The 16,714-nt window shown below is 37.7% G+C and overlaps 1 protein-coding gene across 4 annotated transcripts in view; it reads left to right on the forward strand.

Annotated features, from left to right (window-relative positions):
• KLHL24 (kelch like family member 24) overlaps positions 1-16,714 on the forward strand; it is a 40,434-nt gene that overhangs the window by 6,867 nt on the left and 16,853 nt on the right. For 2 of the 4 annotated variants that reach the window (XM_036447843.2, XM_036447845.2), the window contains exons 2-5: positions 79-189; positions 1,807-1,869; positions 7,402-8,379; positions 16,425-16,609. In XM_036447843.2, coding sequence (XP_036303736.1) covers positions 7,460-8,379; positions 16,425-16,609 — 1,105 coding nt within the window. In that variant the 5' untranslated portion in view covers positions 79-189; positions 1,807-1,869; positions 7,402-7,459. Of the gene's footprint in view, positions 1-78; positions 190-1,806; positions 1,870-7,401; positions 8,380-10,237; positions 10,327-16,421; positions 16,610-16,714 lie in introns of those variants that run through there. The other 2 variants (XM_036447844.2, XM_036447846.1) reach the window with 2 other exon arrangements.

A 16,714-nucleotide genomic window follows, 5' to 3' on the forward strand; every position in this document is an offset into this window, starting at 1 on the left:
GGTATTTACTAGTCTCAATAAGCCCCTCGTTAATCTGTACTCTCTTTAAGGCTGATTGTAATTTCTTTCTTTTTATAGAATTCCTGCATTCTAAAGGAAAATAAGCTTGGTTGCAGCACAGCTATACTGTAGACTAATTCTGATAGTATACATCTTCTTGGGACTTTGTATGCTGACCCCCTCTGTCCCGTAAGTATTAGCTAAAAGCCCTGCAGAAAATGTCCAGATGAATTGTCTTGCCCTTCTACTTCTTAAGGCGGCAATTTTCTACCTTTTTTCCAATCTTGTGGCACACAAACTAAAATTCTGCAGCACACCAAAAAAATACATTATTTTTTTGCCAATCTGAAAAAAAAAAGTATAATTTTTTTATTTATTCATTCATACTGGATGGCTCTTGTTGTGTTGGCTCCTGTCATTTTTCTTATTTGGCTGTCTAAGGGAAAGGAAGTCAGTGCCCCTGACTGGATAGTCAGGTATTGCATGTTTTAAAAATTCTTGCAGCACACTGGGTGAAAATCGCTGCCTTAAGGTATAATTCTAGATCAGATCAGTCATGAGAGAATCTCTTCCAATCTGCACCTGTGTTTTCTGTTAGAGAAACACTGAGAAATTAATCTATTTTAATATCAGTCTTTGAGTTCTTGTCTGGTTCTTATATTAGCCAATCCCAAAGTCTAAAATGGGATCTGAATTCAGTATTTGCAACCCCAGTGCCAGACAAAGGATAGGCTCTTTATAAATGTTTCTTGAATTGAGCTGAATACCTGTGTTGCCTCAGAATCTTATTGCCATTGGAAAGAAGCATTTAGCTAGGATTAACAATCCCCTGATCTGACCCATTTGAGATATTCTTTACCAAAGGTACACACACACAAGTTAGACTGCGTTCTACAAGAAAAGAAACAAGCTGGATAACATTCACCTCACAATCATCGCATAATCAGGGTATAGAGAAGTGTGTTCATGTATTTCTATAGAAAAAAAAATCAATAGTCCATAACTTGGTCTTGAGAATTTATGAGTTCTATTTATAGATATATGGGCCAGAAACCAGGTCCATTAATGTTCAATTGCTATTCTGTGCACAGTTCAAGATGCTAAGCATTTCTCTTAAGCATTCCTCTACTCCCCTTCTATGACCCCCCAAAAAGGAGTTATGCTAAATTAGTTTCTATAGGTACTACATCTATATATGCTTCAACAAAGCAGAAGAAATAATACATTTATATTAAAAGATTAAAAATTATTTTATAAACTTGGAGATTCTATATTGATAATCTAATTACTGTGGATTTTAAAATGAACTTTTTCCTGAATTACCTAGAATACTTGAGATTTTTCTGAAATGTATTCCTTGGTTATATGATATATAATGACCAAATTGTTTACTTTTAATATTGATAGACCAACTAAGAATTATTTAATGTCTCCAAACTCAGATGTGATATCTATTACCAGACATTCTTCAAATATCCAAATGCAGAATTATCACAAGATATCTATTTTTCTCATCTTACTGTCACCATTAGCTTGCTGTTGATGCCAGTGTTTACTCATCTTTCACTCAAGAAACCTTACTGCAGGATAAAATTGTCAAGTAAAGAAGTTGATAATGAAACTAGTTTGTATGTGAAATAGCAATTTGCTTTCAGGAATTTTTATTCAGTAATGATTTTCCATACAAAAGTAAACTTCAGTTGGAAACTAAAAGCATTTTTTAACATATTAGTAAATCCTGCCAGCTACCAGTATAAGTGATTCATATCTGATTTATATGTTGCTGCTGTTCTCCATTTATTTTAGGTGTGGAAATTGAAACAACACAAATATTTTGACTGAGGCTTTGATCAAGCAAATGCTAAAAAGGTATTTATAATATTTATAAACTATTTAAACATAGTTATTTGAGGATTTAAACCATTTTACTTTCTTGAACCAAGGGTTACTAAGGTCAGTAAGAATCACAAGGAATAGTTCTGTCCTCAAGATGATAAAGGAGGGCAATCTCACGGTCGTTCCCAATACTAAATATTTACCCAGTCCTTTCCACCCTGTCCTGATACTCTCAGTCCCCCTTCAGCATTTTTCTCCATTCTTAGAGACAGTAAAATAAGTTATCTCCACTCATTTTTCTGGGACATGAAGCAAATACATCTCATTTTAAATTCACTTAACAATCAGAAACTAGGTCTATAACATGTATGAGTCCTGCAGCTGGAAATAAACCCTACAATATCCTTAACAAGAAGAGTCTTCTGGCCCTGACCAGTGTGGCTCAGTTGGTTGGTCGACATCCAGTGCACTGAAAGGTTGCCAGTTGGATTCTCATTCAGGGCACATGACTGAAGCCCTGATGTGGGGCATGCAGGAGGCAGCCAATCCATGTTCCACTCTCACGTCAATGTTTCTCTCTTGCCTCTCCCTTCCTCTCTCTCTAAAAATCAATTCAATTAAAAAATATTCTGTTAAGAAAAGACTTCTTTTCAAGTGATAATGTAGCTCCAGAAATAAGACCCCTGAAGAAATGAGAGGAGAAAAAAAGTTAGTAGCTTTACTAGACAAATCACATGATGTGGGCAGGCAATCATTGACACGACAGCCTGATCACCCTTGCATCCTCTAATTCACCTCAACCCACACTGAGTGGGCAGATTACTATGATCTCTGAGCGCATAATAATCTGGCCACTCAGTGTGTATCCTATATAATAAAAGGCTAATATGCAAATGGTCCCCTTGACCGGGAATTGGACCAGCAGGCAGGCTGGACAACTGCCCATGTCCCCTCCCCCTGACCGAATTCATTACACTGGGCCTCTAACACACACACACACACACACACACACACACACACACACACACAGTGGCCAGATTATTATGCGTTCGGAGATCATAATAGTCTGGCCACTCAGTGTAATTTTCTAATTAAATTTCCTTGGAACAAACGTTTTCCTCTTGTTTTGTCCAGAGATGCCAAATTGATTTCTTGCTTTTTCCATTACTAGTTAAAATAAAGTACTTGATTTGTGTAAAATGGGGAAACAAAGGCTAATAAATTAACATATAGAAGCCCAAAAGATAAACTTTGAAATGCATCTCTTATTTCTAAGATCCTTCTGTGCAAATCATTTACCCACCCTGTCATCTAGGAAGAGTTTATGTTTTATGCTTTGTGGAGACTGATTAATGGGAGACTCCCAGAAAGTCCACAGAAGTCAGGATGTCCAAAAGCCAAGCCAAAGCTGCTCAGAAGGAAACAGCCCAGGTCTAAGAGACAGCCACTTACAAGCAAAGCAGTAGACAAGTATCTTGTTGCTGTTGAAAACTTTATAATAGCGGGTGATTTTTATAGTTGTTCTAATCCAGGATTACGTTGGGTAAAAGACATGAAAGAGCTCTTGTCAGTCAGTTATTGAAAAAACAGCTATGAGCTGAAACAGGTTTGGCTCAGTGGATAGAGTGTCGGTCTGCAGACTGAAAGGTCCCAGGTTTGATTCTGGTCAGGGCATATACCTTGGTTGCGGGCACATCTCAGGCAGGGAGTGTGCAGGAGGCAGCTGGTTGATGTTTCTCTCTCATTGATGTTTCTAGCTCTCTATCACTCTCCCTTCCTCTCTGTAAAAAATCAATAAAATATATTTTTTTAAAAACAAAAACAGCTATGAGAATAAGGGGCAGGAAATATCATAAAAAGATAGATCCTTAACTCCTAGAAAGTTTTTGGGTTTTGTGTGTGTTTTTAAATTTTTGAAAGCAGTTTATTAAAACTGAGGACATTGAAACAAGGAAGAACTTGGGACAGAAGCAGCAACAGGAGAGCCTAGGCAGAGTCACTTAGTAATGCTCTAGGAAAGGAATGAGCCTAGGTGAGGGGTTGCTTTGGCTCACTGAGAAGTAAAAGCCACAGTGAACGAAGTGAGCCAAGGCTGGCTGTTGTCAGCTCACTGCAAGATCAAAAAAGTGGGGCCTTGGAGACAGGTTCAGGGGGTTAACCCAGGACAAGCTGTCCGCTGCTCCATGGTTCCCTGGTTGCAAGTCTTAGTGGGATCCCTTAGAGCAGGGGTCTGCAACCTTTAAGACATAAAGAGCTACTTGGACCCATTTCCTAAGGAAAAAAAAACCTGGGAGTCACAAAACCATTGCGACATTTAAAACAAATATAACACTGCATATATTGTTTCTTACCTTAATGCTGTATACCGGATCGTGCAGTTAGCTGTCAATCTGAAAAAAAAAAAAAAGGACTTTTTCACTTAACAATGTAAAATATATTTTTGCAAGTTAATAGCTAATTAAAATATTTAATTTACCTGGTTAATGGGATTTTTGCTCCTGAACCTCAGTGCACAGTGTCAGCACATCAGGGCTGTAAGACGTTGCCTTCATTTTCACACGGGCTTGCCAGTTGTCGGAGCCGCGGTGAAGCTTCAAAAGAGCCGCGTGCGGCTCTGGAGCCGCAGGTTGCCGACACCTGCCTTAGAGTTTAGGGGATGCATGCCTGTGAGGGAGGAAGGGCAGGGAAAGGCCCAAGGGTGTGCTCCCAGGAGGGAGAGCACACAAGTTTTGTTTGTTTAACATATTTTATTGATTTTTTTACAGAGAGGAAGAGAGAAGGAGAGAGAGTTAGACACATCGATGAGAGAGAAACATCAATGAGCTGCCTCCTGCACACCCCCTACTGTGAATGTGCCCACAATCAAGGTACATGCTCTTGACCGGAATCGAACCTGGGACCCTTCATTCTGCAGACCGATGCTCTATCCACTGAGCCAAACTGGTTAGGGCAAAGAGCACATAAGTTTTAATCAGCCTTATATTAATACTTAACTCACTCAATATGCTACCCCAAAGTTAATACAGTAAGATACTAGAAAACAAACACAGTAAGATTTTTTTATTATTATTGATTATGATATCACGTAATTGTCCTCATTCCCCCATTCCCATCCCAAACCCCTCCCTACATATGCCCCCACCCCACTGTTGTCCCTGACCACTAGTTAGGCTTATATGCATGCACACAAGTCCTTTGGTTGATCTCTCCCCGATTCCCACACCCTCCCCTATCTTCCCTCTGAGGTTTGACAGTCTTGATCGCTGCTTCTCTGTCTCTGGGTCTGTTTTTGTTCATCAGTTTATGTTGTTCATTATTTCCCCTAGATGTGTAGATTATTAAATACAGAACACAGAATATCTTTTCATTTATGTAAGAAAATCTTGTCCCTTTTACCCAAAAGGGAGATTCTATAATGCTGCAGTGATCAAAGGGATGCATATATCTTTTCAAATTAGTATTTTGGATTTCTTCAGAAAAATACCCAGAAGTGGAATTGCTAGATCATGTGATAGTTCTATATTTAATTTTTTTAGCAACTTCCATACTGTTTTTCATAATGTTAAGTATTCTTCATGCTACCATCATTTGGCCTGGATATCTGACTGTTGAAATATTTCAGGAAAAAGCTGGGACCTTTATAAGTATGAAATTCTGAAGGCAAGGGCATAGATGAGAGCTACCCCGAGTGCTCTTAAGCCAATGGATAAATGCATTTTGAGTCATATATCAACTTAAAATGTGAAAATCGAGTAGGAGAAGAACCACCTTAAAAATTAAAATTTAAGACAATTGATAGCTATAGCCCAGTGCCTCAATTCATTAGCTACCTATCCATAGTCACTTCTGAGCGAGGTTTAAAAACAAATTATTTCCTATGTATAGTGGACATTTAGAGGGAAATAGAGAAAAACAAAACGAATCACTTCAGATTTTGGCATATGTGCCTCCTTTTTTCTATCTCTAGATGCATTGATTCATAAATTTTCTATTTCTTTAGCATATGTTTTATGATTTCCTTTTCACTTACTATCTAGTTAACTCTTCCCCATGTCATTAGTCTACATAATTTTTTAAAATAACTTTTTATTGATTTCAGAGGGGGGAAAAAAAGAGGAAACGAGAGAAACTTCAATGATCAAAATAATTGATCAACTGCCTCCTGCATGCCTCCTACTGGGGATTGAGCCCAAACCCAGCATGTGCCCTGCCCTGAAATTGAATTGTGACCACCTGGTTCATAGGTTGATGCTCAACCACTAAGCCACACTGGCCGGGCTAGTCTACTTAATTTTTTAAAGGCTGCATAGACTGTGTTCTATCCTTAAGATGTACTTTGGTTTAATCCCCTATTTAGGTCATTTAAGTTGTTTTAAGTATTTTTATTAAAACAGCATTGGGGTCCTAGCTGGTTTGGCTCACTGGTTAGAGCGTCAGCCTCGGGACTTATGGGTCTTGGGTTTGATTCCAATCAAGGGCACATGCCTGGTTTGTGGGCTCAGTTCCCAGTGGGGGAGTGTAGGAGGCAGCCGATCAATGATTCTCTCATCATTGATGTTTCTCTCTCTCCTTCTCCCTCTCCCTTCCTCTCTGAAATCAAAATGTGTTTTAAAAAATACAGCATTGGGGCCGAAACTGGTTTGGCTCAGTAGGTGGGGCATCGGCCTGCAGACTGAAAGGTCCCAGTCAAGGGCACGTATCTTGGTTGCGGGCACATCCCCAGTGGGGGGGGTGTAGGAGGCAGCTGATCGATGTCTCTCTCTCATTGATGTTTCTAATTCTCTATTCCTCTCCCTACCTCTCTGTAAAAAATCAATAAAATATATATTTTTAAAAATACAGCATTGGGCCGAAGCTGGTTTGGCTCAGTGGTAGAGTGTCGGTCTGCGGACTGAAAGGTCCCAGGTTCGATTCCGGTCAAGGGCATGTACGTTGGTTGCGGGCACATCCCCGGTAGGGGTTGTGCAAGCGGCAGCTGGTTGATGTTTCTCTCTCGTCGACATTTCTAGCTCTCTATCTCTCTCCCTTCCTCTCTGTGAAAAATCAATAAAATATATATATATTTTTTAAATACAGCATTGGGTATCTCTGTAGATAAATCTTTCTACATACCCTGTTATTTCCTTAGTAATGCTGGAAAAGAACTTGCTAGTCAAACAATATACATATTTTTAAAGACCATTAATAAATATAATTGAATTCCTGTCTAGCAACACTAGTGTATTAAGATAATATACACTTATTTTAGGATTCTGAATATAGTCAAGTTCTGTGTCTTACAGTATTCTGACTTACCTTTATAGTCAGTGGATAAAACCCAGTGTGTAAAAGGGAAGACAGAAGGTTATTAGTAATTCACAAAGTACATGGTATCCTTTCACCTGGGGGTCTAATTGTGCAAATGCAATTTTAATTTATCAAGGTTTATTAAAACAAACTCTATATCCTACATGAAATATATTACACGATTCTGTTGCAGAGTTACATCAAAATGAAGTTATATAATTAGAATACTGAATGTTTTACTTATTAAAATGTTTTCACTGTTTGTTTTTTCACTTTTAGCCACGTAAAGATCCCTAACAGTCATTTCTCAACAGTTATATAGTCAACTGATGTAACGATGGTCCTAATATTAGGACGAAGACTAAACAGAGAGGATCTCGGGGTGCGTGATTCCCCAGCAACGAAGCGTAAAGTTTTTGAGATGGACCCTAAATCTCTGACAGGCCATGAATTTTTTGACTTCTCTTCAGGATCATCCCATGCTGAAAACATACTCCAGATATTTAATGAATTCCGAGATAACCGGTTATTCACAGATGTCATCATTTGTGTGGAAGGGAAAGAATTTCCTTGCCACAGAGCTGTTCTGTCAGCCTGTAGTAGCTACTTCAGAGCTATGTTTTGTAATGACCACAGGGAAAGCCGAGAAATGTTGGTTGAAATCAATGGCATTTTAGCCGAAGCTATGGAATGTTTTTTGCAGTATGTGTATACTGGGAAGGTGAAGATCACTACAGAGAACGTACAGTACATCTTTGAAACATCAAGCCTCTTTCAGATCAGCGTTCTCCGTGATGCGTGCGCCAAGTTCTTGGAGGAGCAACTTGATCCTTGTAATTGCTTAGGAATTCAGCGCTTTGCCGATACCCACTCGCTCAAGACACTCTTCACAAAATGCAAGACTTTCGCGTTACAGACTTTTGAGGATGTGTCCCAGCACGAAGAGTTTCTTGAGCTTGACAAAGATGAACTTATTGATTATATTTGTAGTGATGAACTTGTTATTAGTAAAGAGGAGATGGTTTTTGAAGCTGTCATGCGTTGGGTCTATCGTGCTGTCGATCTGAGAAGACCACTATTACATGAGCTTCTGACACATGTGAGACTCCCTCTGTTGCATCCCAACTACTTTGTTCAGACAGTTGAGGTGGACCAATTGATCCAGAATTCTCCTGAGTGTTACCAGTTGTTGCACGAAGCAAGGCGGTACCACATACTTGGGAATGAAATGATGTCCCCAAGGACTAGGCCACGAAGGTAAGAAAACTGTTTATAAATTAACTATCATATAATTAACGAAAGTTTTTGTTTTTAACGTATTTTAAACTTCCTGAAGGTAATTTCAGTGTAGTCATGTATACGTATTGTTGCATGTAGATGTATATAATTTAAGATTTGTTTTAAATGTCTCTCCCAGTGACGACTAGATTCATTCTTTGTTATTGTTCTAAACTGTCAGGGAGTGTTGCAAAGGGTCTTTGTAGCTGTGCATGTCTCAACATATTTCTACTAATTTCTTGTAGCCTTTGTAGAGTCCCAAAGCATTCCACTTTTCTTTCCAGAGAGAGTTTGGATAGAAAGGAGCTAAAGACTTTGGCAGACTAACAGACAACATGAAATATAGAGGTGGAGTAATTAAGCTCATGTACATTGAGTGGATTCTCAGATATAAAACCCAACCTTCAGATCTTTTCTCATTGCCATAGTTACTATATTTAATGTTAATCTCAATTTTTAAATTTTTTTCTGATTATAAAATTTATATCATCATACAGAATTTGGAAAATGTATATTATGTTTAATGCCATTAAATATTGTACAATTATATCTCAATAAAACAAAAACACTGACTCTAGTTTTTTAAAAATTGTTAATTGTTTAACAAAGGATAAAAAAAATACAATTTTATTCTATAAGTGTGCTGATTTTTTTCTAAGTTCCTGTTTTGTTTTGTTTTAAAGACTGTTCAGAGATTTGGGCTGAGTTTAAAAATGTGGAGAGGCCAAGGTTTTTAAATGTATTAAGAAAACTAAACAGCTTCAGGGATATTCCACAACTTTTCTGGATGCACAGTATCCCTCCACGGAAATCACTCCTTCTTCCAAACAGAGTCCCTTGTAGCAGAAGAGTGTTTTGGGATCAAATAGGGCTCCTAATACCTATTCTGCATAGTTCATAAAATTAAAATAGGGACCAAGGGATATATGTTGTAAAATCAAAATAAATCATTTATTATTAACTAGAGGCCCGTTACATGAAGATTTGTGCAACAGATTTTTCTTCCCCTGGCTGCCGGCACTGGTTTTCCTCAGCACCCGGGACCCAGGCCTTGGCTCTGGTTGCTGCCTTCCATCTTCACTCAGGCCAGAGCCTTCAGTCTTCGCTCCAGCTAGAGTGTTTCTCCTGTAGCTCCCTCCGTCCCTCTTTCCCCCTTCCTCCCCCCTCCCCCGCCCTCCTCCTCATAGCAGGCATCCCGCCTTGCCCAGCCCAGCCCAGCCCAGCTACTCTGTGCCTTTATGCATGCTGCCCAGACGCCAGAGTGGTTGGGGGGGTGAGGCTGCCATCTTTGTCAGGTTATTTTACATACTCACTCCTGATTGGCTGGTGGGCATTGTGAAGTGATGGTCAATTTGCATGTTTCTCTTTTATTATATTAATGTATTGAATAGATGTTATTTACAAAGAAATGACCTGAATGAACATTTGGAGCCTCAGGCTAATTAGGTTAGATGAAGATAATAAATACTTTTCCTGATTCACTTAATTATTTGATTTCTAAAAAGTTACTTGCAATTTTGAAGGGGACCAATCCATTTTATACAGTGGATCACATCTATATAAAAGATTGCTATATCACCTTTCTTTAGAAGGCAAATATTAATAGAAAGAAAAAAATATATAGTTATATTGAGTTTACAGACTATTATGAATGTAATAGCAGATATTTATTTTGTGATGAATCCTTTATTTTACAACTCTGCAATTAGCTTCTGTCCCTCATATTGTCTTTCACTTACTTGTTACTGCATTTAGTACCCAGCACTAGGAATTTCATTATCTGAACAATATGTATTATTTGTACAGGTTATCATCTTTCTGAAAAACTCCAAACTTCTTTGAAAAAGGGGTGATGTCTCCACTTCTTCAACTGCAGTTCCTTCCTCTGACTTCTGCTCCAGTCACTCTCCTGAAACTCCTCTCAATCAAATCATCACTGACCTTCTGTTTGCTATTTGTTAGACACCTCTTTTCAGTCTTTATCCAGCTTCATCTCTCTTTAGAATTTGACATTATAAATTGCTTTAATCCCTCTTGAAACTCCGTTAGCTTGTGGAGTACCATTTTCTTCATGGTCCTCTTACTTATCCAGCTGCTCTTTTCCAGTTGATGGTTTATATCTAGCCTTGGGAATGTTGATAGTCCCTTTGGTTCACATCTCTTTGTCTTGCCTTACACACTTTCCTAGGCGATCACATCTATTCTCATGGTTTTAATTACCATGCATGCTATTAACTATCAAACCTATATCTCAGTCCAGACTTTTTCTTTCATTCATTCATTCATTCATTCAGCCAATGTTACTTTTTATTTTATTTTATTTTATTTTATTTTATTTTTTGCTTGAGGATGCATCTTTTTAAAAAGATAACAGGCAAAATAATACCACACTTAAAGTTAATAGTTATTTAATATCATCTAATACCCAATTCATATACATACTTCCTCCAGACTGTTCCTTAATGAATCTGGATCTAATCCAGGATCACTTACTGCATCTGGTTATTTCCATGAAGTCTCTCTTATTTCAGAACAATTTCTTTTTTGTGATTCTGACTTGTTGAGTGCATGAAGACAAAACAGTGGAGACCAGTCACAGAAGGAGCAAAGGTTAGGAAGAGCAGTTGTCTTTTTAATAATATATATTATGCAACCTTAAATGTCTGTGCTAATACATAATATTAATAATATTTTTTATTGATTTCAGAGAGGAAGGGAGAGGGAGAGAGCTATAGAAACATCAATGATGAGATAGAATCATTGATTGGCTGCCTCCTGCATGCCCCCTACTGGGGATCGAGCCTGCAACCCGGGCATGTGCCCTTGACTGGAATCGAACCCAGGACCCTTCAGTCCGTAGGCTGATGCTCTATCCACTGAGCCAAACCAGCGAGGGCCATAATATTATTTTTTAATAAACACCAAGTGCAAGCATCATGATGTGTTTAAAGTACTGACTTCAGCGGGACTGGTTTGGCTTAGTGGATAGAGCGTCAGCCTGCGGACTGAAAGATCCCTGGTTCGATTCCAGTCAAGGGCATGTACGTTGGTTGCAGGCACATCCCCAGTAGGGGGTGTGCAAGAGGCAGCTGATCAATGATTCTCTCTCATTGATGTTTCTAACTCTCTATCCCTCTCTCTTCCTCTCTGTGAAAAATCAATAAAATATATTAAAGTACTGACTTCAGAAACAGACAGGCCTAATTATAATCTGGCTGTATACTAGTTAATTCTATGATCTTGGGCAAGGCACTTTAACTACACTATGTATCAGTTTTCGCATTTGTAAAATGAGCATAATAGTATGTACCTTGTAAAATTGTTGTGAGTACCTAGCCAATTTGGCTCAATGGATAGAGTGTCAGCCTGCAGACTGAAGGGTCCTGGATTCAATTCCAATCAAGGGCACATGTCTGGATTGCAGGCTCGATCCCCAGTGTGGGGCTACAGACGATCAATGATTCTCTCTCATCATTGATGTTTCTCTCTCTCCCTCCTCCTTCCTCTCTGATATCAATAAAAATACATATATTTTTTTAAATTGTTGTATTAGAGATATCATATGAAAGAATGCATACCCTAGCATTTGACACACACACACACACAGACACACACACACAAAAACACTTAATAAAAAGTATTACTGGTTTCATGAAGAAAATACATTTTAAATTTATGCTGCACTTTTACAGAATAGGAAATGTGATTGAAGCAGAAATGCTTGCTATCAAATGGTTCATTTTAAGTATAAATTATTCATATTTATGAGGGGAAAAATGTTCTTTGCTATACTCCATTGAGCAATAGGTAGCTAATATTTAATAAGCTCCTACCTCTTGTCCAATAATCAGTTACTATTTAATGAATATCGGAATATAACTGCCATAATGAGAACAAGGTTCAAGTTCCTATTAGGAACCATTTGAGAAAACTGTTTTTTGTGTGTTCTTTAAAGAAATGGTGTTTTAGTTTAAAGAGGCCTGTAAATATAGAGAAAAGACTCATGGTTGCCAGAAAGGAGAGGAGCTGGGGGACTGGGTATGAAAGGTGAAGGGACTAAGTACAAACTGGTAGTGACAAAATAGCCACTAGGATGCATAGTCAATAATATTGTAATATGGGGGGAGGGGGGGCAATGTTAAAATATGTACACAGATAATAATTTAATTTAAAAAATAAAAATAAATTAAAAATAAATTAAAAAATAATAATATTGTAATAACTAGGTATGATACTGCATGGTCCTGGAAACATCAGGGGGAACACTTTGTAAAGTATATGATTATCTAACCACTATGCTGTCCACCTGAAATTAATACAAAATAATGTTGAATCTAAAAAAAATAGTTTTTTAAGATTAATAAATACCTTCAGTCTTTATTTTATAGGTAATAAAACTGAAGCACAGTTAAATGAACCAATTTGTTCTTGTCATAATGTTACTTAGTGGCAGAGGCAAGACTAAAATTTTTTGTTGTGAATTTTTGTTCCAGTCCCTCTTAAGGATGTTATTTTATATTAGAGGATAGGGGGTTTCCCATTTTTAATACATGTTAATTCATTGTTATTTTGAACTCAAACATTATTATATAAAAGCATATATATATTGTAATTTTCCCTCTACCTGACCTTTGGTATATCAGTTGTCCCAAAGGATACCTCTGTTACCAAATTTTTGAACTCTTTTTTAGAAATATTCTTTGCATATAAGTATGGTGTGTGTGTGTGCACACATGTGTGCATACCCACGTACTCCCACTTTTGTTTATGCAGATAGTAGGGTACTACAGTTTTACACCTTGTTTTTATAACTTAAAAGTATCTTGTTGATTGTTCTATATCATCACATAAAATACTTTTTTTTTTCATTTATTTTTACTTTTGTTATGAATTTTTTCAAATCTTTTTTTGTTTGTTAATCCTTACCCAAGGATATTTTTTTCTATTGATTTTTAGAGAGAGCAGAAGGGAGGGAGGGAGGTGGAAAGAGAAAAAAAAAAAAAAACATCCATATAAGAGAACCACACTGGCCAGGTCTCAAATCATTTTTTAAAAATTGTATAGTGCCCCATATATGGATACCATAATTTATTTGCTTCATCTCTTAATGATAGATGTTTACGTTGTTTCTAGATTTTTGTCATTACAAAGAATGCTCAGTATTGTGCATATGTCTGCATACACTGATAATTTATAATTTGAATTACTAGAAATAGAATTGCTCAGTCAACTCAGTCATAGGATATGGGCATTCTTAGTTTTGGTAGCTACTGTATAAAATTTTCTTCCAAACTATACTTCAGCCAAAAATGTGAAAGTATCTATTTCTCAACTCCTTTGTCAGCATATCATATTATTAGTTTTTGTAAATCTTTGCTACTCTGGAAAGTAAAAACCATATCTCATAATTTCTTTTAGAATTTTTATTTATTGATTTTAAAAGGAGTAAGGGAGGGAAAGAGAAAGAGAGATATATCAATTTGTTATTTACCTGTTTATGCATTCACTGTATAAACAGGTAAATAACATATTTGTATGTGCCTTTACTGGGGATCAAACCAGCAACCTCTTGGTGCAGAGGACAACACTCCCACTAACTGAGCCACACTGGCCTGGGCAAAGCCAACTAACTTTAAAATCCCATAGACCCTTATGAACAAAGTGAGCTTGGATAAGCCCTTAGTTTTTCCTGTCTCTATCTTAAATTTAAAGTACAAAATTAAAAAGGCAGTGTTCAACATAAACTCTGGGACTCTCCTAATGCTCTTAAAAGTTGTTTTTTCATTCTAAAAATAGCCCATGCTCATTATTTTTGAAATTTTATGTTAGAAAGTGGGAAAGCCACACATCCAGAAACAATCATCATTAGCATTTTGGTCTATTATTTTTTAAATTTGTTTTATTGATTTTAGAGAGAAGAGAGGAAGGGCAAGGGAGAGAAAGAGAAATATCTCTGAGAGAAAACCATCAATTGGCTGCCTCCTGCGTGCCCATACTAGAGATCAAGCCCACAACGTGGGCATGTGCTCTGACTGGGAATCGAACCGTTGAACTCTCGGTGCATAGGACAGCTCAACTAACATGAGCCACACCAGCCAGGACCTTTTTTTCTTTTATCTTATTTTTTCTTTTTTAATATATTTTTACTGATTTCAGAGAGGAAGGGAGAGGGAGAGAGAGAGATAGAAACATCAGTGATGAGAGAGAATCATTGATTGGCTGCCTCTTGCACGCCACGCCCCTTACTGGGGGGTCAAGCCTGCTACCCAGGCATGTGCCCTGGCCAGAAATCAAACCATGACCTCCTAGGTCATAGGTCAACACCTAACCACTGAGCCACACTGGCTGGGTGCAGCCCTTTTTAATATAAGTATTAATTGTACCTTATGTACAGCTTTTTTCAAAATATATTTTATTGAATTTTTACAGAGAGAAAGAGAGAAGGATAGAGAGTTAAGAACATCAATGAGAGAGAAACATCAATAAGCTGCCTCCTGCACATACCCCACTGGGGATGTGCCTGCACCAAGGGACATGCCCTTGACCAGAATGGAACCCAGGACCCTTCAGTCCACAAGCCGATGCTTCATCTACTGAGCCAAACTAGTTTTGGCATGTACAGCTTTTTATCTTGCTTTTTTCTTAACATTCTTTGTTATAAACTGTAATAACATTTTTAGTGACTACCAACATTTTGAATGGGATTACCTAAATTTACTTAACTTAAAAAAAATTTTTTTTAATAATTTCTATACATACACAATCACATTGCTTAGTGAAAGGTATACATTCTGAGACATTCCTCTTTAGGTGATTTTATATGCAGACATCGTGGAGTCATTTACACAAACATAGGCTGAATAGCCCACTGCACACCTAGACTGTACGGTATTGCCTCTTGCCTCTGTACAAGACTACTTGAGATGAAATCAAACACAAGAGAAAACGATGCAGTCAGGAGACACAATAAGCAAAATGTATGAGGCTGCTTCTGGTATGACAAGTGTAAAGAGTACACTCCAAAACAACGATTTAAAGTAGAGTATAGTTGCCAAAACCGGTTTGGCTCAGTGGATAGAGCGTCGGCCTGCGGACCCAAAGGTCCCAGGTTCGATTCCGGTCAAGGGCATGTACCTTGGTTGCGGGCACATCCCCAGTAGGGGATGTGCAAGAGGCGGCTGACGGATGATTCGCTCTCATCGATGTTTCTAACTCTCTCTATCCCTCTCTCTTCCTCTCTGTAAAAAATCAATAAAATACATTTTTTTAAAAATAGAGTATAGTTAATACATAAATATACTCATTTACTATAATTTTCATGTGTTATGTATTACACATAAATCTATGTGCTATACTTTTATATGATTGGCAGTGCCATAGGTTTGTTTGCACCAGCATCTCCACAAACATGAGTGATGCATTGCACTGCAACTTTATGGCCGCTCTGATGTCACTAGGTGATGGGGGTTTTTCAGCTCCATTACCGTCTTATGAGACCCCCTACCCCCTTCCTTCTATCTTCAGTCTGTTTTTGACCCAAACAACTTATGTGGCACGTAACTGTACTCCTTTACAGGGTAGTAGATTATACTGTGAAGTGACTTTTTTAGACCTAGCAATCTGACAGAGAAATATCATTTTCTTACACTTAGAAAAAGTGCATCATCACCTTGTGTGGTGGTGCACATCTCAATTACTGCAAAACTTCACTTGAAAATCATCCTTAATATTACCAGAGTTCCGATTGAGTTAGGTAAGGCTCTTTGGACCATTTTCCATTTTTTAAGGCAAATTCAACAAAAAAAAAATACTCAGGAATTTTCTGTGGAAAAAAATAACATTAAATCCCTTGTAAATGTTCTCAAAGTAGCAATTAATAGCTTGTGTTAATTGGTACATTCAAAGAGAATAAATTAAACTGTTTATAATACTATTCCACGTTCTTTATGGTATGCTTTTAGGGTCTGAAATAATCTTGAGTATATTTTAACCATATTGCTTATTCATTCTTATAATCATTCTAGGTCAACCGGCTACTCGGAGGTGATCGTCGTCGTTGGCGGCTGTGAACGCGTCGGAGGGTTTAACCTTCCGTACACTGAGTGCTACGATCCTGTGACCGGAGAATGGAAGTCTTTGGCTAAGCTTCCGGAATTCACCAAATCAGAGTATGCAGTCTGTGCACTAAGGAATGACATTCTTGTTTCAGGTAATAAAGAACTGTTGTAGCTACTTTTAATTTGAACATAGCTTGGTTGTTTTAAATTAAAAGTGTCACAGAAGAAAACAGTGACACTGGTTATTATGCCCACTT

Source organism: Pipistrellus kuhlii, unplaced genomic scaffold (genome assembly GCF_014108245.1).
Source record: "Pipistrellus kuhlii isolate mPipKuh1 unplaced genomic scaffold, mPipKuh1.p scaffold_m20_p_2, whole genome shotgun sequence".
Classification (NCBI taxonomy): domain Eukaryota; kingdom Metazoa; phylum Chordata; class Mammalia; order Chiroptera; family Vespertilionidae; genus Pipistrellus; species Pipistrellus kuhlii.